The sequence below is a fragment of the Nipponia nippon genome, unplaced genomic scaffold (genome assembly GCF_047370975.1).
Source record: "Nipponia nippon isolate SJK-2023a ecotype South Korea unplaced genomic scaffold, ASM4737097v1 scaffold_5, whole genome shotgun sequence".
NCBI classification, from domain to species: Eukaryota; Metazoa; Chordata; class Aves; order Pelecaniformes; family Threskiornithidae; genus Nipponia; species Nipponia nippon.
Window position 1 is genome coordinate 2,816,862 of NW_028262369.1, and position 23,527 is coordinate 2,840,388.

Genomic DNA, 23,527 nt, shown 5'->3' on the forward strand with positions numbered 1-23,527 from the left:
ACTGCTGTGCCCTGCCTGCCCCCACGCCATCCCTCCTCATCCTCAGCCTCCCTGGGGGTGGATCTGCTGTGGGCTTGGAGGAGGGGGAGAAGAAAACAGGTACACGGAGTTCAGGGTCTGTTGTTTATTTACATAAAAACACTGACCAGTGCCACCGTTCCACCTCTGAGCAAACAGCAGCTGCCTGTGCAGGCCAGGCCCTGTTTGCAGACCTGCGTACTGAGACACCCCCTGCTTCGCTCGGGGGGCTGCACGCTCCGGCTGCCCTGGCTGCAGGGGGCCAGGAGGGCCACCAAGAGGCTCAAAATGGCTCCCAGGTCATCTTGCCCTCATCTGTCACAGTGCTGCTGGCAGCTCCTGTCACTGCCCGCTTGCCCCCTTCCTTCTGCCCCGTATCAAGTGAGCTAAGAGTAAACCCCTACACCTGCATGCAACGAGGAACCCCAGAGGGTGCAGCTGCAGTGGTGGCGGGACGGGTGCTGCAGGGTGCGTGCCCGCAGACCCTGGCGGCCTCGGGACGTGGCTCTGCAGCGGGTGGGCACGGGTCTGCTCCAGAGCTGCGAGCCAGCTGCGGCCTGGTAACAAACACCTCTAATCTACAGCGGTGGGGCAGGCAGCGACATGCCGGATGCATTTTTCGCTAACAGTTTTGCCAGGTGGGCGAGGAACTGCCAGGGGCTTTCCTTCCCCGAAAGAGCCACAGCAGGGGCTGGGAGGAGGTGCATGCAGCTGGAGCGGCCGTGGCCACCAGGCGCTGGCGGCCGCTCGGGCAGGACGGAGGTGCTGATTAAGGGTGCGGTGCTGCTGCCGTTTCTCCCCAGGTGCCTCGAAGGCGGCTCTGCCGGCCTCTCCTCGGGAAGGGGCTTTGCCTACGGGCTGCACACTGACCTGGCTGGAGAGGGCTGTGACCCACGCTGAAACCTGGCACGCGTGGCACTACCCTCTCTGTCTCACCACCACCTTTCCTGAAGGTGCCCCAAGGGCTGTGCTCCCTCCCCTGTGTGCGCTGCAGGCTGCTCGGCTCCCCGCTTCCTTCCCCTCCTGGGCGGCAGCTGCCCCCCGCCTGCAGCAGCGCCCTGCAGGCAGCACGTCCCTTCTTGCGGGCACCCCTGCGCCTCCAGCAGCTGTTGCTCTTCCCTGGGTGGTTCCAGGCGAGAGGGGCCTCGGAGCGTACGGGGGTGCAGAGGGATGCCCCCCACTCCCGCGCGCTGCATCCGGAGCCTGGGCCCGCCTCCCCTGCGCACCCGTACCAGCGTCGCCAATCCAACCGTTCACGGCGAGGACCGGAGCTTGGGGAAGGTGGTCGCAGCTCTGAGCGGGAGGATACACACATACACACCACCGGAAGGTTAAGCGAAGGAGTGATGCACACGCGTAGACGAGGACGGCAGCGGGAGAGGGGCCGGTGTCATTCCAGTGGCTCGGGCTCCCGGGGTGCTGTTAGCACATGCGCTTGTACGTGTAGATATAGGCTTTGCAGTTGGGACAGCTGTGTGTCACATCCTTGAAGTCATCGAACAGGCAGGGGATCAGGCAGCAGCAGAGATCGCACCTGCAGCAGAGGAAGAGGCAGAGCGCTGTGAGCTGGGCACCCGCGGCAGCCCGTGGGCACAGCCTGCGGGCGCGGGACGGGACGCGGGCAAGAGAGGTGAGCACTTGCCCCTGGGAGCCAACCGTGACCCCCTGCCGCGGCAAAGGGCAGCACAAAGTCCCCTGCCCCTTGGTGTGCGCTGCTGCCGCAAGGGTCAGCGCTTCGTTAGTGAGCAGTTGCGCACCTCACGGAGGGAAGGGACAACCTGGTGAGATGCACGCAGGCGATGAGGCCCGACCTACCTCCACCGCTGCCCCCATTGCTGCCAGCCCTTGGCCACGAGGAGATGGTGGCTCTCGGCAGCACCGCGGGCTCTGGGGCCCAGGGATCACCCATCACCGTGGGGCTGCTGGCGGCAGGGAGGCCCCAGCTCTGCTTGCAGCACCTACCCCACGAAGCAGCAGAAGAAGCCAAGAAGGAAGCTCATGAGCCCGATCTCGTAGGTGATCTTGGTGGTGATGGCTTGCTGGCAGTGGGGACACACCGTCTGCACCGGGGCACCCTGGAAGATCTCTCCCTGCAGCACCGTCACTGTGGTGGCAGCCCCTGATGGGACGAGGACCGTCGCCGTGTGGCCACCGGGAGCGGGGTAGTGGCCCGGGGCGGGGTAGTAGCCCATGGGGGGGTGAGGGCCTGGGGGCGGGTAATAACCTGCTGGGAATGAGAAACGTGCACAGGTGAACAGCGCTGTACACGGCAGGAGAAGCCAGATCTTTGCTGAGGGGGGGATCCCAGCCTGCTGCCACACTACCACCTTGGGTACAGCCCTGGGGGGGCTGGCCCTGCTGCAGGCACTGTGCCCCCCGCCCAAGGAGCCTCACTGCAAGCCCCAAATGGCCCCCCCTGAACCCCACTGTGTCCCCACACCCCAGGGGTTCGTTGCCCATCACCACCCCCTGCTCCGCGCAGCCCCTGGTGGTACTCACCGGGCGGCACGTAGGGCCCGGAGCCATCTGTGGGCATGTGGGGGGGCACGAACCCCGGCTGTGAGGGCGGCTCGTATGGGGGGGGCCCAAATTCAGGAGGGGGGATGGGAACCCCCTGGGGCTGGCCCACGACAGGGGTGACGCCATCTGAAAGGAAACAAGAGAGTCGGCAGCTGGGGCAAGAGGTGGCCGAGCTGACAGGGAGATGGTGGCTGGGCTGAGCGGTTTGGGGGGTGGCCCCCCGCAGGGAAGGGAGACATGACATGGGGTGGGGGGCACCCCCAAGCCTCGTCCTCGGGGCCACAAGAAGCCCAGATTCACCCCACAGCAATGAGCAGAGCCAGGCTTTGAGCAGGGAGTCCTTTCTGCTCTCATCGCTGCCCCGGGCCCTCCTGCCTCCCCGGAGAGCGATACGGTGACAGACAGAGCCGAGCATCCCACCACTCTCTCCAGCGTGCTGCAGGGCAGAGCTGCAAGGAGAGGCCACGGCCAGGGTGCTGCCAGGGAAACCACGCTCGCTTGGCTCCTGCCCGCACAGCAATGCCACCCTGACACCCAGAGCAGCTGGGATCCCCCCCAGTACCTGCCGCGGGGGGTGGGCCATGCTTCTCTTCTATCAGCGGTGCCGAGGGGCCGCCTGGGTAGGGTGGCGGAGGGTCGTTGGACATGGCTCAGGGCGGCCCTGCAAGGACAGAAGCCTTTAGAAGAGACACCAGCCTTTGGCTGCACACAGGCACCTGCCCGGAGCTGCGCGGTGCTTGGGGAAGGAGGTGGCAGGTAATGGTGGGGTCCGGGGCTGGTGCCACCACTGCACCGGCCTCAGCCCCCCGCCACGGGCAGAAACAAGGCCCCAAAGCTGGACAGGCTTCAACCCAGGCAGCAAATCCAAGGTGTAACATCTTCCTGCCGGCTCCGCAGGGTTTTCCCTGTAATGCCCACGCGCGGTGCACAGTAGCTCATCGGTGCGGCTCGCGGCTGCACGGTCAGTGTGCTGGGGCAGTACCGGGCTGGAAGCTGCTCTGCCAAGCGCCTTGGCTGCAGCGTTACAGGACCAAAGTTGGGGAAAAGCTGCCTGCGTCACCCACAGCCTCCCCAACTCCACCCAGCAGAGTGATAACGCAACGCTGCGCCCCGGGGTGATGGCAAGACCCCGAGCCTGCAGCACAAACTCTGAGGTGGAGCACGCAAATCCATGGAGAGCATCTCTAAATACTCTCACCGAGTGAGTTAAGGTGAGACCGTCTTTAACAGCTGGAGCCATTATTTTACCTGGGATAAAATTCACCTGTCCTCGTCCTTGCAGCAAGGAGCTCAGAGGCCTCGACAGAGCTGAGAAAATTCTTCTGAGCAGCGTAGTTTGGAAACTGTCTCACCCCACTGGATCTGTGTGACAGGAGACAGCAAGAGAGTTACAGAGATGGAGAAGCCACGCCGAACCCCCTCCTCTCCCCAGTGCAGGCGTGGGGAGAGCGGGTCTGGGCAGGAACCTCCCCACGTGTCCCCTCGACGGCAGGCACGAGGCTATGTGGCCTTGGCACATGGAAAAGCCCCACTGACACGCTCTGAACTCCAAGGAAGCGCAATGACATCAAGAAACCTGATTTCCCTGTTTACTCTGGCTCAGTTATATCTGGTAGGACATGACTAAATTGGGAAATACAAATGAGAGACTGTTCACTCGGTGCTTGGGAAGGCTGCCATCAGGCACGGGACATGGTGACATTGCTGTCAGTGCCTGGGGAGCAGCGCTAGGAGCTCTCCTTGGGGTCTGAGCACCTGAACCCCCCCCATCCTCCGTCCCCATCGGGCCAGGAGCAAATGTGACCCTGCTTGTCCTGTTCCCCTTGGTCTCCTGCTCTCCTCAAGGCAGGTCAGTGTGCTGTGAGGACGGTGCTTTCTCAGCCGGTCCCACAGGTCCCACTCCAGCAGCTCCCAACTGAGCAGGAAAAACGCACCCAGGCTACAACCAGCTGGCAAAAAGCCCATGGGCACAACCAGGGTGGCTCTGGGCCCCAAGAGATGGCTGCAGCAGGCGCTGCTGCCACATTAATCCCCCAGGCATGACTGGCAAGGCTGCCCTGCAACCCCTAACCCCCAGAGAGCTCAGGGCCGAGGGGTGCTGGAGTGGGGCTGAGCTGGGCAGCACCCCGCTGGGTCACTGCTTAGGGAGGAGTGGCAGCGAGGCTCCCTCTGGCCCCGGCGCCAATGCCACGCGCTGGGCAACCCTCCTGGGGCACACCAACCTCCACGGCACGGCACAAGCCTCCACGGGCACCGGGCCAGGCAGCGAGCACTGCCCCAGCCCTGCCTGCATTGCAGGTGTGCCCGAAGCGCTGCCTGCGGGGCACAGCCACCTCCATCTGTGGCTGCTGGGCCAAGGGAAGCCAAGGCCTCGGCAAACACGGGAGGGAAGACCCATTCCTCCCTGACCTGCCTGGCTTCGCTTTATTCCACTCTTGTTTTTCTAGCTCATGCAGCCTCCTGCAAGCTGGCAGGAAATCTAATCAGGTCACAAGTCTGCGGAGGAGCACCATTACCCCTTGCTGATCGAGGAGCAGCATGCTGATCACCCCAGGAGATGAGCAAAGCCTGGACCAGCGCAGGGTCTCCCCAGGATGTCCATATTTACTAATATTTCTCCCTGGAGGTCTTAAGCAGTATGTTGAAGCCACACAGCTTCAAAGTGTAATGCAAGGGTGGCTGGGGGTCATCTTCCTCCTGCTTTTCTCTCCAATGTCTTCCATAAGAGCCAAGGGAAGGAGAGCCGGCCCGTGCAGCGGATACGGCAGAGCTGCCGCGGCACAGAGCGCTTCCAGGTGGAGGAAAGCACCCAACATGCAGTGCACTGCAGAGCCCTCCTTCTCCTTCAGTGACCTACAAAGCTATAAATTGGGCCACGCTCTTTTTAGCTTCACTGGGGATGTAAAGAAAAGGAGGACTTATTCTTCTGAAAGCAGACAACCAACCCACCCTGTGCACCCAGGAGCCTCGGACCTTCCTGTCCCCATGCCTGCAGGGCTCCTGGATGAGCCCGGCCCAACTGGAGCATCCCCAAGTCCTCACCTGGGGACACCAGCCTGTTGGGGAGCTGTCCTTGCCCACGCAGGCCAGCTGAGCCCACGGCTTCTCCAACGTAACAGATCTCCTCCCATTACTGCTCAGATGCTGCCTTCCCATAACATCTTTCAACACTCCCCAGCCTTACTCCTCCCGTCATCAAAGCAGCTGGCGAGAAAACTCAGGAGACAAGGAGACCAAGAGGCAATCCCACCCACGTGCTCCACCAGCCGCTCTAGAAACACCCATCAGATGAAGCAACAGGCCCAGATTGAGCCAGCTATTAATTAATCCTGCCACCTCCACCAGCAGGAAAAGGCAGCCACGAGAGCGACGGCCGGTGGATCTCGGAGCCACGCGTGCACGGGGATGAAGGAAGCTGCAGGGGCTGCAGGGCTGTTCTGCTCATACTTGGCAGACTCAGTCACTCTTAATGCAATATTCTGCTTGTTAAGAGAGATCTGTAAAGAGCAAGATGTTGGCTGTGTGCCCTTCCCAGGAGGAAAAGAAAGCCTGTTGCTTTTAAGCCTCTTAGAAGCTGTTTCTCCTGGGCTTTCTTTTATCTTAACGTGCGAAGCACAAAACCTGCCCCAGCCTGTTTCCACCAGTGAGCTCGGTGGGGAGCTGGAGAGCACAAGGCTTCCCCTCCACGCTGTGTCGGGAGTTACCCCAGAACGTCGCTCACTGCCCTGGCACGGATGACCCTGCAGTATTTTCTCTCAAAAGCAACGTGGCCAAAGCAACCCAGATCCTCCCCGTAGTACAGCAGCGCGGAGAGGCAACCTTGCAGCACCCCTGCAAAGAGACAGAGTTTCCCTGAGCAGCACCCACCCAGCACCGGAGAGAGGGGAGCCTCAGCGTGCCCCACCGGCAGGGCCCTTCTGGGCTGAAGGAGGTTGATGGTACCTGGGCACAGGCAGGTGAGCTGGGAAGATCCAGCTGCTAAACAAAAACACAGCAGTATTTTGCATCAAAACACAATCCCCAGAAGCACGTAACAAGGACTCTGGCTGCTGGTCATTTCTGGTTTTACCCACTAGCTTAAGGCAAAGCCAACTTACTTTGCTCCCTCTGTCTTGCAAAAGAGAAACAAGACTTCTGCCCACGGCACTGCCACAGCGAGACGGACTTGGAGTCCGGTGGCAGACGAGCCATTCTGCCAGTGTACTACAAAGCTGTCCCACATTAACCGAAGCTGAACCACCAGTGCATTTCTGTGTCATGAGAACAGCTTAGATCAAACTAGCTGTTCTCACATGGGAAGAAACATTACCAAAGACTGCGGAAATTGCATCCACACTAGGGCTTACTGGAATAACCACGCTCAGAGACCAGCCAAACACCTAGGGCTGAAATAAGAGCTTTACAAAAATTTTAGGCTAAGTTTACCGGGCCTAAATTCAAGATCTGATGGAATCACCAATGTCTAGGGCAGGTCCTTTGGGAGCAAGGACCCATTGCAGGATCATAAGACTCAAAAGGAGTCAGTTACCAGTAAAGGGATGGACAGAGGAGATGCTATTTCCAGCTAAAAATGCAGCTTAGTTCTTAACTGGAAGAACAGCTTTTACTGGCTCCTCTACTTTAAACTAACAACAGAAGATGAACCCACCCTGCAATCATTGCAAACACTGCTCCTGTTCAACGCAGGAGACAGGCTGGCAGCGTGACAAACCAAGCAGAATGAGGATCAGAGGACAGAGGGGACCTGCTGGATCAGCCCATCCCTCTTTCCCTCTCTGGGGACAACACCCCAAAACTTCCCTTCACATGCCAGCAGCGTGCTGGCCGTCCTGCTCCTGCTGTTCCCATGGGAAGCCTGTTCCAGGCCCCCACTGCTCCGACAGCCTTACAGTTTCTAGTTTATTTGTAGCCAGATTCCACTCATCTCTTCTTGAGCCTGAACAGCTTTCCTTTGCTCCCTGCTTGCTGCAAACAGCCATCGTGCCCTGACTCAGACTTTGTTTTGCTAGGCTGAACACACCGAGCTCTGGCGGGGTATTTCTGCACTGTGTTTTCAGTGCAAGCCCGTTATCTCCCTCAAGTCTAGATTGGTGACCTGAAGCCGTGCTCGGCTGTGGCAACGGCAAGCATCGCCCATGCTGGCACGCTCTCCGGCGCGTGCTGCTGCAGTACGGAGGGGATGGCAAGCTGTGGCTGGTCTCACTGCTCCAGCAAGCTTCACCTGCCCTGCGGCACTGCCGTGGGACTGCATAGGCACACCTGGTCACCCCTTGTCCTCCCCTACCGTCTCACAGCTTGTGGCCTTTATGGGTGGCTTGGAGGGACATGTGGACATGAGGGACTAAACCACAGCTGCATGGCAGCCTACGCGCAGGCAAGGCTGGAGCTTTGCTAAAGAAAACAAAAGAGAAAAGATCCAGATCCCCACCGCTCCCGTTAGCCCTGCTGGGGCTGCAGCGTGACAGACACAACCAGGAGAGCACGACTCCATCGCAGCCCCAAGGCCAGAAAGGGCTTGGCCCACCGCAGCTACGGCTTCGATCCGTGCGGCCTCCCCTACAGCTGGCTCTGTGCTCCCTGGTCGACCCAGGGTCTCATTTCAGGCAGCTTTTGGGCGAGGAGAAGAACGAACAGCGGGTCTCTGGATCCCCCCAGACCAGGCTGGCGTAACTGCCAGCCCCGAGAGGTCGGTCTGAGGTTCCTCTACAGCGGTGAGCACAGCCAAAGAGCCGGTGGGGCAGCACACAATCCTGTGTGTGGAAACACGAGGCTTTCTAATCCGCCTCCTTCCCGTCCTCAGCAACCCTGCCTCCAGATTTCTAGTTAATTAGGGGTCGATACCCCAAAGGCCATGGTTCCCATTACTGACAGCTCCAAAACTGGCAGCCACGAAGCTCTCCCAGCTGCTTACAGCAGCGATGAGAGGAGCTGATGTGTTAGGGCCCAGAGCTGCATTTCCCTCTGCTCCATCACACAGGCTCACTGCAGAAACAGTTTGGGATTCAAACATGGCAAGAGGAAAGGTCTGCCCATACCCGCTCTCCAAATAGGTAAGTCATCAAAATCAGCTGAAGCGTGGCACGTAGTGGGACCAGGTAACATCGTGACAGGCCCTAGCTGAATATATGCTAACATGCCATAAAAGCTCACCCGCCAGCTCAACGCATTGAACAGACAATGCCACGAGGACAGCCACAGGTAATTCCTGCACTGCTTGGAGACCCAAAGATTCGGTCTGTTAACGCTGTTCTGCCCAGGCAGCAGCCGTGTGTGCTTCAGGCTGCTTCCTCCCAGACGAAATCACCAAGGGTGAGACAAATCTGGACAGAGCAGATCGCTGGCAAGTCTAACTCACGTGCAAACCCTGATGGTGCAGCGCTGGCCCCGTGCGGCTCTGAGTCAGCCTCACAGCGCAGCTGAGATCCACTCCCACGAGCAGAAACACGGCCTGCGTTGTCCTTGCTCCTCCTGCATTTGATAACTGGAGACCCACGGTGATTCGGCTTTGTTTTGCCTACATGAGCAGTGGCTCCGGCCACTGAGAGAGGAAGCTGGATTTGTTCATACTCAACCACGTTCAGTGATGTTGGCACTTCAAAAGCTGCTGCTGCACATTTTTGGAGCTCTTCCTCCACAAAAAATAACTTCCGATGTTTAGAAGAGGAAAAAACACAGTAAAATTAAATGAATAAATAAAAGGATACAACCACTTCCAGCTTCATTGCACATCAAACAGACACAAATTTCAGCTTCCAGGCTTTTGTAAATACATCTTTAAAAGCAAAGTCGAGAGCTCTGAAGAAGCTAAGCTCCCTCACTGAGGCCAGCCTCTTTCCTTTGAAAAAAAGGAACAGCATTGTGGCCAACACCACCCCAGCTTTCCTGGCGCCTGGAAAGCTATCCGTGGGCCACGGGCTTCTACCTGCCCCAGAAACAGGGAAATACTGAGACTAGGAAGGCAGACAAACGTGCTAGGTATGAGCACAAAAGGCAGATCAGATGCTGGCAAAATGTCATTTGACCCAAAGCCTGTTACCCTCTAAAAGGGGCTTTAGGTGTAGGAAGAAGGGACCGAAATGAGCAGGGTCAGATGAGAGGTGGACAGAGCCATACCCCGACCGTAGCAATCACAATTACCCTCCTCCGCAACAGCGTTTCCGAGCAGCATCTCCAAAGCCCAGCTCGGACCTGCTCCGCAGCGTATTCTCGGCGTTACGCCTGTGCCACAGAGCAAGGCAGGGACGCTGCCCTCTCCGCGCGCACGCCCACTCGCACACAGCTTGCAGGGATGCGGCTCAACTCCCACTGCTCCTCAAAGCACCACGCGCAACCCACAGCAGACAGCTCTTACCTTGAAAGGAAAGATAGCAAAAATCCCTGCTGAAAAAGCAGTATCAGTGGTTACTTCTGCCTGGTTTTTATGCAGAACAAAAAAAAAAAAAAAAAAAAAAAAAAAGAGATGTTTTCCCTGCGAGCGAGCCAAACTTCCCCCTCAGCCTTGCCTCTTCCCGTGCGCATTTGCTGCCTCCAGCCTGCACGCTGTCTCTCCAGAGCCAGGAGGGAAGGAATAAACAGCAGACAGTGCTGCAGCCTCCTTTAGAAAGTGGATGCCCTGGCAATCCTTGACCAGGAGGCATGTACCCCCTCCTTTATCCCGCTGTTAACCCTAGCAGCATCTCCTCAACTCATCATCCTGGTCCTGGGCAAGACAGCAAGAGGGCGCATGCCTACAACACACTCGCGCAAGGCGCAGATGGAAACCCAAGTTAAGGACTAATGGAAAAGTCTGTTCTTTTTCTGAGCGACTCAGCTGCATTTCCCCAAGCACAAGCCCTGCGCCTCCAGTACTGCTGCCAGGGAGCGCAAACCCACCGTGCAGAAACAGCCAGGCTGCTCGCAGAACTGCAGATTTCTCCCAGACTTCTGCAGTCAGATTTCAGCTGCAGAAAACTCTCTACTTCCAGGAGAGTCAGGCTCTTCCTTGGGTGTGGGGATGGAGAGCTCTGCTGGCAAAGCAGGACAGAAGCAGTCCTTTAACACAAAAGACTGCCGGAGGAGAAGGTTATTCACCATTCAATCCAGCTACGTCGGACGGCCAAAGCTCCCTGCTCTGCTCTACAGTATGCAAATCTCTGGAGAAACATTCATTGCAGTCATTTACCTTGGGACCTCGGACATGTCGTTTGACCTTCTGTGTGTCACCGTAACTCAGCAGGCAAATCAACTAAGAGCAGGATCCTCGCTGGAAGCCAGGTGCTGTGTCCAAAGCAAGATTTCTCAGGGCATTAAATCCAAAGCACAATCAGATAATCTCCGGGATGCAGCCCAGGCTCAGCTGTCCTCAGCCAGAGATTCAAATTACTGCTTCATGCAGCTCCTCTGCCTGAACATCAGGAAAACTGGACACAAAATCCCCTGTTTAAGACAAGGATGGTTTATCCACAACACCCACAAAGGGTTACATGCGGGAGGAGCGCTTGTGAGGACCTGCTGCCGCCTCCGGGATTCTCTCCAGTGCTATTCCCCTCCAGATGGGCTGACCAAGTGCTTGTTGGCTCTTCATACCAGGGCTGCAGAAATGGCATTGCCAGGACCTGGTTAACCTGAACATTTAAAGATAACCCAGCCGAAATGAAAAGAACGTACTGGGGTAGCTCTTTGCTCTCTGCACAGGCTCCCAAGCTGCAGCACACAGCTGCGGGAAGCACCACACGTCTGCAAAGCTCACCATGCCGGCGGTGACATCCGACGAGAGCCAAGAGGGGCTGCAAGGGAGCCTGTGAGCTACCAGCAAGCATTACCCCACACTTCGAAACTGAACCGCAGCCCTTACACATTTAGGGGCACCGGGGAAGCCCCCAAAAGACAGTTTTCTGAACCAGGAGCAAGCACAGAGCACGTTGCAGCCAGCCTGCCTTGCAGGCTGCTACTGGCCCTGGAAAACACACCGCCTCCCACTCAGGAGGTGCTTTCTGTTCAGACCTTACCAGCTGGTGACCTGGCCTCATGAGAGAAGACAGACTACAATATGCCAGGTGTTCTCATGGATGCAAAGATGCGATTTAAAAGAAACACTAAAGACAAACCTGAGTTCCTCTGCACCTTAGCAATCTGCTCCAGAGAGACTCAGACGAGAAAAGGAGGGTGCCGCAAGCCAAACCTCTGGGGAAGCAGAGAGCTTTTCCGTGAGACTTTCACTGAAGTTCACCAACAGCCCAAACTAACGCTTGATAACATCCATGGGAAAGCACCCAGCGATATCAGCAGCTGTTGCCTGGAGTCCTGTGCATCTATTTAATTTTTCCCCTGAGAGGATAAACACTGCATTACATCATCCATTTGATGTCTAGTTAATAATGTTAATAACATAACCTGCAATAATCTAGAGCAAATAAAACCAAGATCTACTCCAATACTACGCTGTTTTAACATAACACTGAACTTAACTGTGCCATAAGACTCATTCTTGGTTTAAAGAAATAAAACCCACCAGCTCAAGAAGCTTAACAGCAAGCAGAAGTCCCAGAGGAGATGGGGCAGAAGCTCTGCAGTTCCTTGCATGAAAGACAGTCACAGCTCCGTAGCTCACCTCTGACGGCAGCCCATAACAGACGCTGAAGGACCAGTTAGGAAGCGAGCGAAGGCTGAATGACCCCCCTGTCAGTCCCTCCCACTCCCATCACTCAGGGTTGGAGAGATTAGGCAGCCTGGAGTTTCTCTGTGGCCCACCCTAATTCCTTGACAGCCCACCGGCTCACTCAGCTCTGCCACAGATGGCAGTGGCAAGTTCTGCTCTTCAGTTACATTTTCAGTTACGTTTTCTACACAAAAAAGTGTCTCCTACCGTCCCAGTCTGCTGCCTGCCCATTCCAATGGCACCTCCCAGCTCTCGCACAGGGAAGATGAATACAGGATGATTACCCACTACGTCTCACAGCACAACTCAGGATTTTATAGATTTCCTTCCCAGAACTATACTAAAAATATTTTATTCCTTTATGCATCCCATTTTTTCATTGCTCCCTCATTCTGTAGGATTTTTTGAGAGAAAGTCAAATAATACAGCTCCATCATTGCTGAATCAAACTGATTAGATGTGTGACTTCCATTAAATAACACACTAAGCTCCAAGGGAGGAGGAAATTAGTCATAGAGGATCAGCACTTTTGTGGAGATGTAGCCGCTTTTCAGTTTCAGAATTAATCAGAGGCCAAGAGCCTATTCAGAATTCCCTTGCAGATTTTGCAACACAATGAAATAACTTCAAATATATTGGTGGTGATTCCAGATCCATTTTCCTTCCAAGAGACGTACGAAACATATGTCACGGTACTGATGTTTTCTTATCCGAGGCATAGCACCAGCTTGCTATAGGACCGACTCCAGTCTCCAACATTAGCATTTTCTGTCCTCACAAATACCCCTGCCTTGGCACCAGAGAAGCTGCTGACGTTCAGATTTAACAGGTACAGTGTCACCTTGCTTTTTTTTCTGAGGACTAGTGAGAAGCGCTCTATGTCACTCAATTTTATTTAAGGCCACGGCTTGCTCTTTGCAAAGAAGCGTGGTTTGGGGTTAAGCAGGAGTGTGTGTGTAAGGTCTGAGATCTCTCCCAGGTCTTACTGCCAACAAGGAGGATCCATGCACGTCCAGAGATGTGCACCGGAGGAACTCCTCTGTGCTGAGGCCACTCATGTTATCACACTCACCTTCGTGCTCCCACGGCGTGACCAGACCTTCCTGTATCCAGACCAGGCCCTCTCTCGGGGTGGCCCAGGGCCCTGCTAGCACGGGGCTTGCTCGTCCCCTGGCAGTTTGACAGGAGAAGGGTACCCTGCACTCCCTTGCTCCCAAGCCCAGCTCATGTGGGCTGCTCAAAGACCGATGACAATGTCCCAGCTCACAGAGCGGGAAACCTACAGGTTAACCAACAGCCAGCGAGTGTGCCCAGTGCTGGGTCATCTCCAGCAGCACCGCGGTGGCTCAGAGGGAGCACTGGGATGCAACCCTGAGTGACAAACAGCTCCTGCCGGTCCCATTCCTCCCTCCAGTTCCAGCCAGACTTGGCTAGTCTACACCGACTTCTCGGTCCTGGGAAGTCATTTTTACTCCAAAGCGTTTCATGACTTTGGTTTCAGTTTGCAGCACCAAGTTCCTGCAAACTCCGTCGTAACCCCTTCCCCAAAACTGTTGCTATCAGCTGAACAAAGCCATGTCACGAGCTGCTACATATCTATCCCTCAGATCACGCCAAAACCTACTTCTTCGTGAGCCGAATTTGCCACTACCGCTTGCTCGGAGGCAACGTACAGCAGTCCTGCCAGGGGAGACAACGAAGACATGCGAAGCCACATTGTTAGCCTGGCTAACTGAAATGTAAGCAGATCTGACAAGAACAGTGACCGAGATACAAATCAGCTAGCCAAGTTCAGCAAGATCTGCAATCAGGCACGCAGAGCTGTATTCCCTTTGAAAACAGGGGTGAAGGAAGAGAGATGATGTCCTCATACCTCGCCAGGCCACATCTCCAGGCACCATCCTAGTTTTGGCATGCGTGGGACATCACCTGGATACAAGCCGCACCAACTCCAGAACTGCAGACAAAGCAAGAAGACCTCTTGCTGAAAATCTAGACACAGAAGCTGGATTCAAAGCATCCCTAATATGCAGCAACGCACCTCCTCAGGTCCCTGTTCTAAGCTTTTCTAAATCCTTTCTCTGCCTCTCTGTCAAGACAACACCTCACTGCTTTACTGTTAAATTAAAAGCATCGCTGGTCAGAGGGTTTTGAACAGTCCTAAGGCTGGGTCACTGCACTCAGCAGGGGATAAGACTGGTGAAAATTCAAGTGCGTAATACCAAGATGCTCTCAGGGCAGGTAAATAGCTCAGCTGCTCTGGAGGCCTCGGGACTGAAATCCTCCCCTGAGCCTGATGAAGACAGAGCAGCTCCCACAGCTACGACACTAAACAAGCTGGGAACTGTTTTCCTCTCATCAGAATAGCCCAGCAGCCAGCTCAAACCCGAGCTCCCACCGCGCTAATGCAGCCTGAATCGTGGCACCCAAGAGGGAGTCTGAAAGGCTAAAACAACACCTGTAGCTCGAAGCCACGAACTTTGAGGGAACCTCCATTCCCAAAACGCAAATATGCTCCAGATGACATCTCTGTGGAAGACCTACAACAAGCCCAGGGGAAGAGCTGATATTTAACGGCAATGGAAACAGTCTCTAGTCCCAGCTTCACTCTCCTGCTCAAAGACGACGTTAAGATTTTGGAGGAGCTGAATGGTCACAGCAGAGCAGGTGGGAAGGGCAAGCTGAGGCTTCAGCGCATACCCACACCTCCTGCGAGCACTTCATTATATACCATAAAGCAGAATAAAGGCGCTAAGTTAATTAGAAGACAAACTGAACACGCCTTTAAGAAAAGGGCAGCATGCACACACTAGCAGCAGCTATTTATCCAGCGGTCAGTTAAAAACACAAGCCCAAAGGCGTTGGCAGCAGCACGGAAATCCCATCGCGACTGCCTTCCTCTACTCCATGTTCCTGTCTTTGTCCTCCCCTCCAACGCAAGGCTCCAACGCTCCCCTTCTGCCACATGTTGGGTGACTGGGACCCCCGAGGACCTCAAAAGTGTCCCAGGCTGGAGGGTCACTGCAGCGGGAGTACAGCATTGGCTTTAGTCCATTATTTCCTCCCAAAATGAAGCTGTGCTGAACCCCAGGGGTTCCTTTCCCTCTCTTAAAAGGGTGGCCTGCTTCTTATTTGGAGAAATAATCAGTAAAATTCAACGGGCTGATTTTCATTCATCACCAGCCAGAAATCTAATCTCAAGTTAACAGCACTACCCCGAACACTGCTATCACATCTATCATTTAAGTTATCTGCTGTGGGTACTAGCATGCGTGAATTTTACAGCTGCAGTGAGCGGGGCTGCCTACATCATGACGACTAATTTATTCTCAGAAAGGCTAATTTAATCTGGCAGTGAATGTTCTCCAAGCCTTCTTGCACAGAAAAGCTTTTATCTTGGTTGGCTTAACAACAATACAGCATATCCAAAAACGTGGAGGGATGCTAAAGAAGAACACTACCCTTGTGTTTTGAGTCCTCTCGTACTTTTGTCTGAGAAAGTTCTCTTGGTAACCACAGACTTTGAGAAAACATAGAGTGCCTCTGGTTTTTTTAAAAAGCCAACTGTGTTTTCAAGGCAAAATATACAATAGCTCAGGCTACTTCCCCCTCGCATACAAGCGCGTCTTGACAGAAAGAGCTGTGCTCTTAATAAAACTAAAACCCAGCAAAGATTGTTTAGCATTAGACACCACGTTCACTTCCAACCACCCATCTGCGTAGCAAGAGTGGCGGCCAGCACGCCTGGCCCGGGGTGTACTACCTGCCACTGGAAGGTGACTTTCCCCAGCCCACACTACAGAGGAATCAACTTCAGAAGAAATTCAAAAGCCCTCCGTGTTAAGAAGCTGTGTAACTGCATCGTGAAGCACTTCAGAGACAGCATCCTTCAGTTTTCCAGCCTTTGATATCCATGGGGGGGGGCAATAATTCTAATTAAGCAATCAGAAAGCTTTTTTTTCCATTGTTTTTAAATTCCAGTTCATCGTTTCCCCTTATTCGTGAAAGTATGTGCAGAGGCAGCATGCATCCAAAGTCACACTTAGCCATTTGAACCGGAGCGTGCTGCCTCGTAGCTCTGCAATGAGAGTCACTGTATTACCTGTGTCATGCGGACACGGCATGAAGAAGTGGTCCTCACCTGGATCTGTCCCTTGCAAGGCAGATCACTGGAGAGCCAAGCACTGTCCTTTGGAATCAGAGGGGCTAAAGCAAAGGTTTTTAAAGCTTTACAATAGACATAGCTGTACCAGGATAACCCTCCATGCTCTTCGGAGTGTCACCGTCATCCTGCTGCAAAAGAAAAGCTGGTGCTGTGCAAGGATCACAGCCTGGATCATGCCTGAGAGGGCTCCTCACAAGGGCAAGAACATGCCCCAGATGGCATCCAACAATTGAGGACGATTCAGTAATTCAGGAACAAGGAAAAAAATCAGAGGAAAGCAGAGCATTAAGACAGGCCAGAGGAGAAAACAAAACGAAACAACACAACACTCCCCTTGTTCGTATCTGTCAGGAACCGCTGTCCCAAGAATAGCCTATTCAGAAACCAGGAAACTCGGAGAGCAGCAGGGAAGGGCTGAGTCATGGCCATTTGAAAAAAAAATAACACAACAAAACAACCCAAAAGGGAAGGAGAGAAAACATGGACAGCAGCTGTTCTGGGTCTTGGAGATAGGAACAAGTCAATCCAGAACATATTAGCCAATCTTTATTTTTAAAAGCTCTGCAAACACATGGTACTGCCATAAAAAGCAGGCAACCCTGCCTCTGCTCCTGGGAGGCAAATTTAGCTCTCATTGAATCAAGCAAAGTTGGTGGTGCTTCCCGGCACCAGCCTCTCGACGCAACACCCGCTCGGCTGTCTGCCAGGGCACAAACTGCTCCCCGTTTATGCCCTGATCTTTGCCTTTATTTGTTCCTCTACAGCATTAGCATCCCAATATCACAAAGACTTACAGGCTGGACAAATGCTTTCCAGAAAGGAAAGTGCAGCCCATTTCAGGGATGCTATTAGCGGAGGGTGAGGAGCCCTTTTCCCTTACCCTCACTGGAAGGGCCCGAGGTAAAGCGCGACTTGGACAGGTTTCCTACGACTCTCTGCGAACGGCCAAGCAGAAGACAAGTGTTCCCATCTCGCAGCCAGCCCCAGCACTGCCCATCTAGCCCCCAGGAAGGCCAGGCTACAGTTAAGTTTTACTCAAGTCTTCCCACATGACAATCTTCATTCCGTGACCTAAATGAAATCAATTTTACAGTAATTCTCCCCGGGACATTAATCTTATTCATTCACCCACAATCTTAAAGATTATACCTGTTCTCCAGCTGTGGGGCTCTGGAAGGAAACACAAGGGATTTCTGAGCAATGAGGGCTTATTTTTAATACAATTCCTCAGCTACCCCTCACAAAATAGGGAGGGGGCTGTACCTTCTCAATCAAATAACTGTGCTTCAAAATATGTTGGGGAAAAAAACCCTCCAATTCATTTTATCTTGCACTGTGAGGTCCTGTCAGCTTAAAGATAAAACGGTAATAAGTGGGAAGACGCTCCGAGTCCGTCCCTGCAGGGAACGGGCTGACCATGCTTGCCATCCCCAGAGTCCGGTGGATAACATGTACTCACATGTAACGGCGCCTCAGCCACCACGTCTTGTCTCGGTAAAAGATTTAATTGTCAAATGACGTAAGTCAGGGCTTCCTTTCTAAAGATACATGCAGTAGATACCATTTTGGGACGTCAATGCTCACAAAAACAATACTGGCTGAGATCTGGAGTGAGGCGGGACGCGTACTGTGTCTACACACGCAGCCCAACAGCAAGAGAGAGCAAGCCGCTGTGCTTTCCTTTTTACATCTTCAAAGTCCTTTTAGTCTGAGAGTGGGCTGTATTTTGTTTGGGTTTTTTTTTTTCAGGGAGCCAGTGTAAACCATGGGGGGAGCTCAGAGTGCCTAACTTACCCCTCTGCAGCAGTCGAAGAGCCTCTCCGTGCAGCCTGCACAGGTCCCCAGGTCTCCCACCGCCTCTCTCAGGCAGGGCAGGGGAAGCCACCCTGCTGAGAAGGCAGCTCCCACAGACCTAACCTCTTCCCAGCACTGGGACTTGCTGGGATAACTACACCACAAGGCCTTCGCACATAGACCCAGCCTTGACACTAACTCCCAGAACAAGAGCTCAAGGAAAGCGTCCCAAAGCAAACAGGCTCTCATGGTTCAAATTTTAAGTAAAATTCTTTTTCTCTGTGACCACGCAACGCAACGAGTAAATAAAGATGAAATATAGCTAGAGCGTGGGATGTGCACGTACCACGGTAAGATGTGACGGGTGGAATTTATGACTGTAAGATGGAATGCAAGACGAAACAGTAAGTGTGTAAACTTAAAAGCTAGAATGCTCCTTCCAAAAACACATCTTCCGAAACTGTTAATAGGTATCCAGCCTGCTAGGGCAAGGCAGAGAAGACTTTCTTTCTAAATGCAGACACTGGGTATCAAAGAAGGTTCAGGGACATACACAGTAGGGAATGTCTACCTGCACACTGGTTCAGGGCAGAGGGACTGCCATCACAGCACAAACGCTTTATCCTAAATTCTCTTAATCTAAAAGAGAACTGAGTATTATTCCATGTATAAAGGGGGTAAAGGAAACAGAATTATTACTAATGCAGAGTTACCTTACTAATCACAACAGGTAATAGAGAAATATATTACTTAATTTGCATGAAAAGCCCCAGCTCAGTTCTTCATTCTCTGATCATCTCAGGTTTCATCATGCCAAGAGGTACAAAGTCGAACACACAGGGCCGGCAGCTGCTCTTCACAATTCCTAAGATGCTAATTACATTGCCATCTTTTGGGGTTATTTCTTGTATTTTCTAACTCTAAATTCAGGCCTGCTAAGAGAGTTCAGATTAAAGACAGCTGCACTGAAGTGGGGCCTCACACAGGAGCTGTGCGGCATGTAGCAGCTTCCTTCCTACCTCCATCCTCTACCCAGACATACGACCGGCACGGGCCTGCTGTACTCTCCGAGCTCTCAAACAGCCCTTTTTCACCACCACAAATTTTAGACTGCAGCCATGAGGCAGCTCTGAATGAATGAGCCCAAAGCAAAACCGTAACAGCAGCCAAGATTTCCTCTGAGCATTTCATGCCAGAAGTAAAAACTGCGCTCCCCCTGCCTCTGAAGTCTCTACCTTATACTGTTGAGAAAATGGATTGCGGTTCCCTGCGGCATCTGTTCTAATTGCATTCCCTGTGATCAGAGAAGGAGATACGTCCTTTGCTTATGAAAATCGCACTGCTTCTCTCCAGTTGCAAGACGGATACCGAGTGCCGATCGGGAACAACAGGAAAACAGCAAGATGAATATCACATCCCAAGCCAGAAGTTGCTCATCATGTGTTTTTTGAAGGAAAAAAAAGTACCTACATATCTGTGTTTGCAAACTTGTGTGCTCAGGTGCCTTGCTCCGAAATCTGCAGGAGAGTCAATGGGTTTCAGGCTAGAGTACTTTGCCCGCGTAACGGTTGCAAAATCGGGTCCTGGAAGCAAAACCAACCAAAAACCTCCAACAATTTGCAGAACAACTGAAGTTCCCACTACAAACCATCACTTTTACTGTATCGGGGAGAAGGGAAGAGTACTGTACAACTAAAATCTTTCCTTTTAGAATATCATTGACTGCTGCTAAGAGCCATGAGGTGTATCAGCGTCTATTTGTCGTTTCCCAGCTCTCCTGTCCTCCCTGTTTTCAGCAGCTTTGCACAGATCAGTCTGGGAGAACACCTTCTCATCGCAGTTTGATGAGAAGCTGGCATACCTGCCTAGAAGCTTAAAGGTATATTCAGTCCTGCTGCCTTCGTTATTATTTTAATCTTCATATTATGCAAACACTACTTCCTCCTTGTCTCACCCAGCAGCCATCAATCTTTTCCTCAGCTTGGTGCAAAGCTGAGTAAATGTGAGCCTGCACAGAGAAAAACTATCACAGTACTGACACACGTACAGAGCCATGGTCATACCAGCAAAAGTGACGCACAGCCCCGTTGCAGACCCTATAAAAAACGCTATTAAAAAGAGTTTTAAAAACTTAGCTTCTTTCCATCTAGGATATTCTCTCCTGATTAAAGCAATTATAAGAAATCGAACGTAGAGCTTTACAACAGTACCATGAACAGACATAGAACACCTAATTTCATACTTCTCTTTACCCATAAGGAAAAAACTGATCTTGGATCAGAGCAGATACTAGAAGTCTGTGTATCTCCTTCCAAAACCACTCATCCTTATACTGGAAGATCTCTGCATCATCCACATCCTTTAAATACGAGTATTTATCCGCTAAATTCACATCCGAAGGGGAAAAAAAATAATCTTTTACCTAATAAAGTTACTTTCATCCCTTCTCTAGCTATGTTAGTAACACTGGCAATGGGAACACTGCTGCAGATGACAACACTGGGCCAAGGACCCAAAACCCCCTGAAACACATACAGCGTGGGTGTTGTGGACAGGCTCTAGTCTGGCCCCTGGCCGAATGCCCTTCAGCCACAGGAGTGCATTAGCTGCGCTCCCAGAGCGCATCTGCCGGTTGCGCTTCATCCAGAAGGAAAGCAGTCGCCGCACTCTGCACTGCTGCGTGATTTCCCACGCACAGAAAGCATGGCTGATTAGGAAGCGAGCTTCAAAAACATGCTCATAAACCAAAACAAGGCGCTGACGGAGACACCCTCCCTCCTTCGATAACGGCAGCTGAGACAGAGCTCCAGTCAGAACAGAAACACCAGGAACTGAATTTCAGGTGCAGGACCTGTTGAGGGAACACAACAAGAAACTCAGCACCGTCTTCCATCTTCTTAGGAAGGGCTCAGGTTCTGAAAGAGAAGCTCCCTCTCTGTTAACTGGCCCAGCCACACCTGTAGCAAGATCTTTTGGTACTCAGCACATAAATATACACATCCCCTCTCCCAGCACCTCCCTGAGTGCAGCCCTGAGCAGACACCACCACCGCAGCCCCACCACCCCTACAACAGCAGCTGGGGAGAGGACTGAGCGTGTTTGCTCCACTTGGCATCACGTAGGGGACATCTGGGGACGTTGCTCCATCACCCTGCCCGTGTTACAGCCTCATTCCCCATCTCTGCTCAAGCCACACCACTAAACAGCCTCGTATCAGTTCCTAAAGTTGTTGCCTCCCTACCTCCAAGCAGGAATTCCTTCCTCGCCTAACGCCTAAGGAGAACAGAGCAGGTACATCGCTAAACGCTGCCGGAGATTTCCTAGGGCACGTGGACATCGCTACAACATTTAGACAGAAAAGCCTTTGGGAAAGGGAAGTTTTCAGCCTGCGCTTTCCACACTGACCCGAGTTTGTTTAGTTCCTAAAAAATGAATGAATGACATACTATGGCTATATATTATGCTACATAATACTCACTCTAATTTCCCCTACTGCCTACTCCAGTCACACACTCTGGAAAGCAGAAGGGCCCCTGCTGAAACGAAAGCCTCATTTCAAGCACACTGGTTGAGAGGGAAGAAAGAGGAAGGTATCTTGCGTATTCACAAAGCGTCTCTCAGCAAGTCTTACATACAGCTCAAAACCACTATAATTACCATTCAAAACATTTCTACCTAAAATCATTGTGCCTGACCTAGTCTACCACCTGATATTTTAGGCTCAGCCTGGAATGTGACAACTGCCAGTCCCCTCACCAGTTCTCACTGGTGCAAGGAGACCATCTCTGGCCAACTTTTCCAGTGACGCCTTGGGCCAAGGGGCACACACCTACACTTGCAGCGACTTGGAGAAGTTTAACCTTGAGCGTGACTTCTGCGGATGATCCAGAGAATGCTGGCACGGCGGTGTCCATCCCAGCCTGCCTGTTCCCGCTCCCCTGCACGGCCCTGGAGCTCTTCCCAGTGTCCCAAGCCTCATCCCTCCGTTTAGCAGCAATCACAACCCCCTGTGCTTTTCATAAAGCAACTGAACGCTGCCTTAACAGCTCCTACTCTTTTTCCTCTCCAGTCCCCTTGGGAGTCAGAACCAAGATCTCACCGCTCTGATGGTTAAAGACCTCCCAGCCCCCTGCTAACATTTATTCATTGGTATTTGTCGTTGTGCTGAATGAGCTCTCCTCGTTTCACAGGGTTCACACTGCCAATGTGCTGATGGACAATATCATCCCCATCATCGTAATTTCTCTTCCTGCTCGTCAAGACATCCAAGCTTCTTTCAGCTCCTCTAAAATGGGCTCATCGTTCCTGATCACTGCAAGGGCAGTTCCAGCCCAAGCTCATCTCTCCCGAGCAGGGATGAGTGGAAACACACACACTTGTACTGAGGCCTGGCTCCCTCCTCTCCCACGGATCTGTCTGGGTAACGGATCATATTTGCCCTTCTCCCAGCCGTCCTCTCCGCAAGCTGGCACGACCTCGGTTGGGCTGGAGCGCTCGCCTTACAGCGGAAAGTCTCTTCCCAAGTACACGACCTCGCTTTCCATCTGATTAAATTTCATCCCGCGCCCGGTGCTCCAGCCCTCCAGCGCATCCCGATCCTCCCATCCCAACCCTCCCCTGCATTGCTGAGGGTACGAAGCTGAAGCTCTGTAACATTTTAGTAGCACCCTGCAGCATTTTGTGGGCACTGCGGACAGCGTTAAAGCCCAGTCCGAGACCAGGGCTGCCTCCCCCTCTCCCCAGCCCATCTCTCCATACCTCTATCCATACCTTTTCTCCCCGGGATGCGTGGCTCCTCAGCAAACGCTCCAGCCCCGGCAGTGCACAGAGACCTTCCCTCTGCCTGGAGAAGCGAGGTCCTCCCTCAAAGAGTTAAGCGGGGATTTATTTTCATCCCTCTTTTTCTGATCCCCGGCGGATGGTGCTGGACTTCTCCCGCGTCTCCCCCCGCCGCCGTGCTCAGTGTCCCCACGCCTCCAGCTGGCCCCGCTGCCAGGAGGCCGCCGCGGCCTGCCCGGGGCTGGGGGGCACCGGTCCCGCCCGGCCTCCCTCCCCCCTCACCACCGCCGCCTTCTCCCCCGCCCGGCCCCACCGCTCCCCGGGGCCCCGCCGGGCCCTGCGCCCGACCCCCGCTCGGCTCCGTGGGGAGGCACCTACCGCCTTCTGGCTCCCGGCGGCGGCTCCGGCACCTGCCGGCTCCGGGGCGGGGCGGGGCGGGCGGGCGGTGCTGCGGCGGGGCGGGCCTGGGCCGCGCTCTCCCAGCTGGGGGCCGCGGCCTGCTCCCCCCCGCCGGGCCGCGGCCTGCTCTCCCCCGCCAGCCCGGGGCCTGCTCCCCCCCGCCAGGCCGCACCAGGGCCCGCTCCCCGCCACCGGGCGGCTCCGGGGCAGAACCC

At 53.8% G+C, this 23,527-nt stretch overlaps 1 protein-coding gene across 10 annotated transcripts; it reads right to left on the bottom strand.

The window, feature by feature from the left end:
- Positions 1 to 109: 109 nt before the first annotated feature.
- On the bottom strand, positions 110 to 23,355 carry CDIP1 (cell death inducing p53 target 1). Of its 10 annotated transcripts, XM_087731303.1 has the most exons (8): positions 23,292 to 23,343; positions 22,905 to 22,997; positions 14,049 to 14,132; positions 3,787 to 3,900; positions 3,101 to 3,199; positions 2,518 to 2,664; positions 1,981 to 2,245; positions 110 to 1,552 (listed from the first exon to the last, which is right to left on the bottom strand). In XM_087731303.1, the coding sequence occupies exons 5-8, from the start codon at positions 3,183 to 3,185 to the stop codon at positions 1,441 to 1,443; spliced, it is 609 nt and encodes a 202-aa protein (XP_087587429.1). In that variant the 5' UTR covers positions 3,186 to 3,199; positions 3,787 to 3,900; positions 14,049 to 14,132; positions 22,905 to 22,997; positions 23,292 to 23,343; the 3' UTR covers positions 110 to 1,440. The 10 variants fall into 10 exon arrangements, with proteins under 10 accessions (XP_087587429.1, XP_087587432.1, XP_087587434.1 ...); XM_087731306.1 differs by lacking the exon at positions 14,049 to 14,132 and having other exon boundaries at positions 3,803 to 3,900; positions 23,292 to 23,355; XM_087731308.1 differs by lacking the exon at positions 14,049 to 14,132 and having other exon boundaries at positions 1,981 to 2,242; positions 23,292 to 23,355.
- Between the last annotated feature and the right edge of the window lie 172 nt (positions 23,356 to 23,527).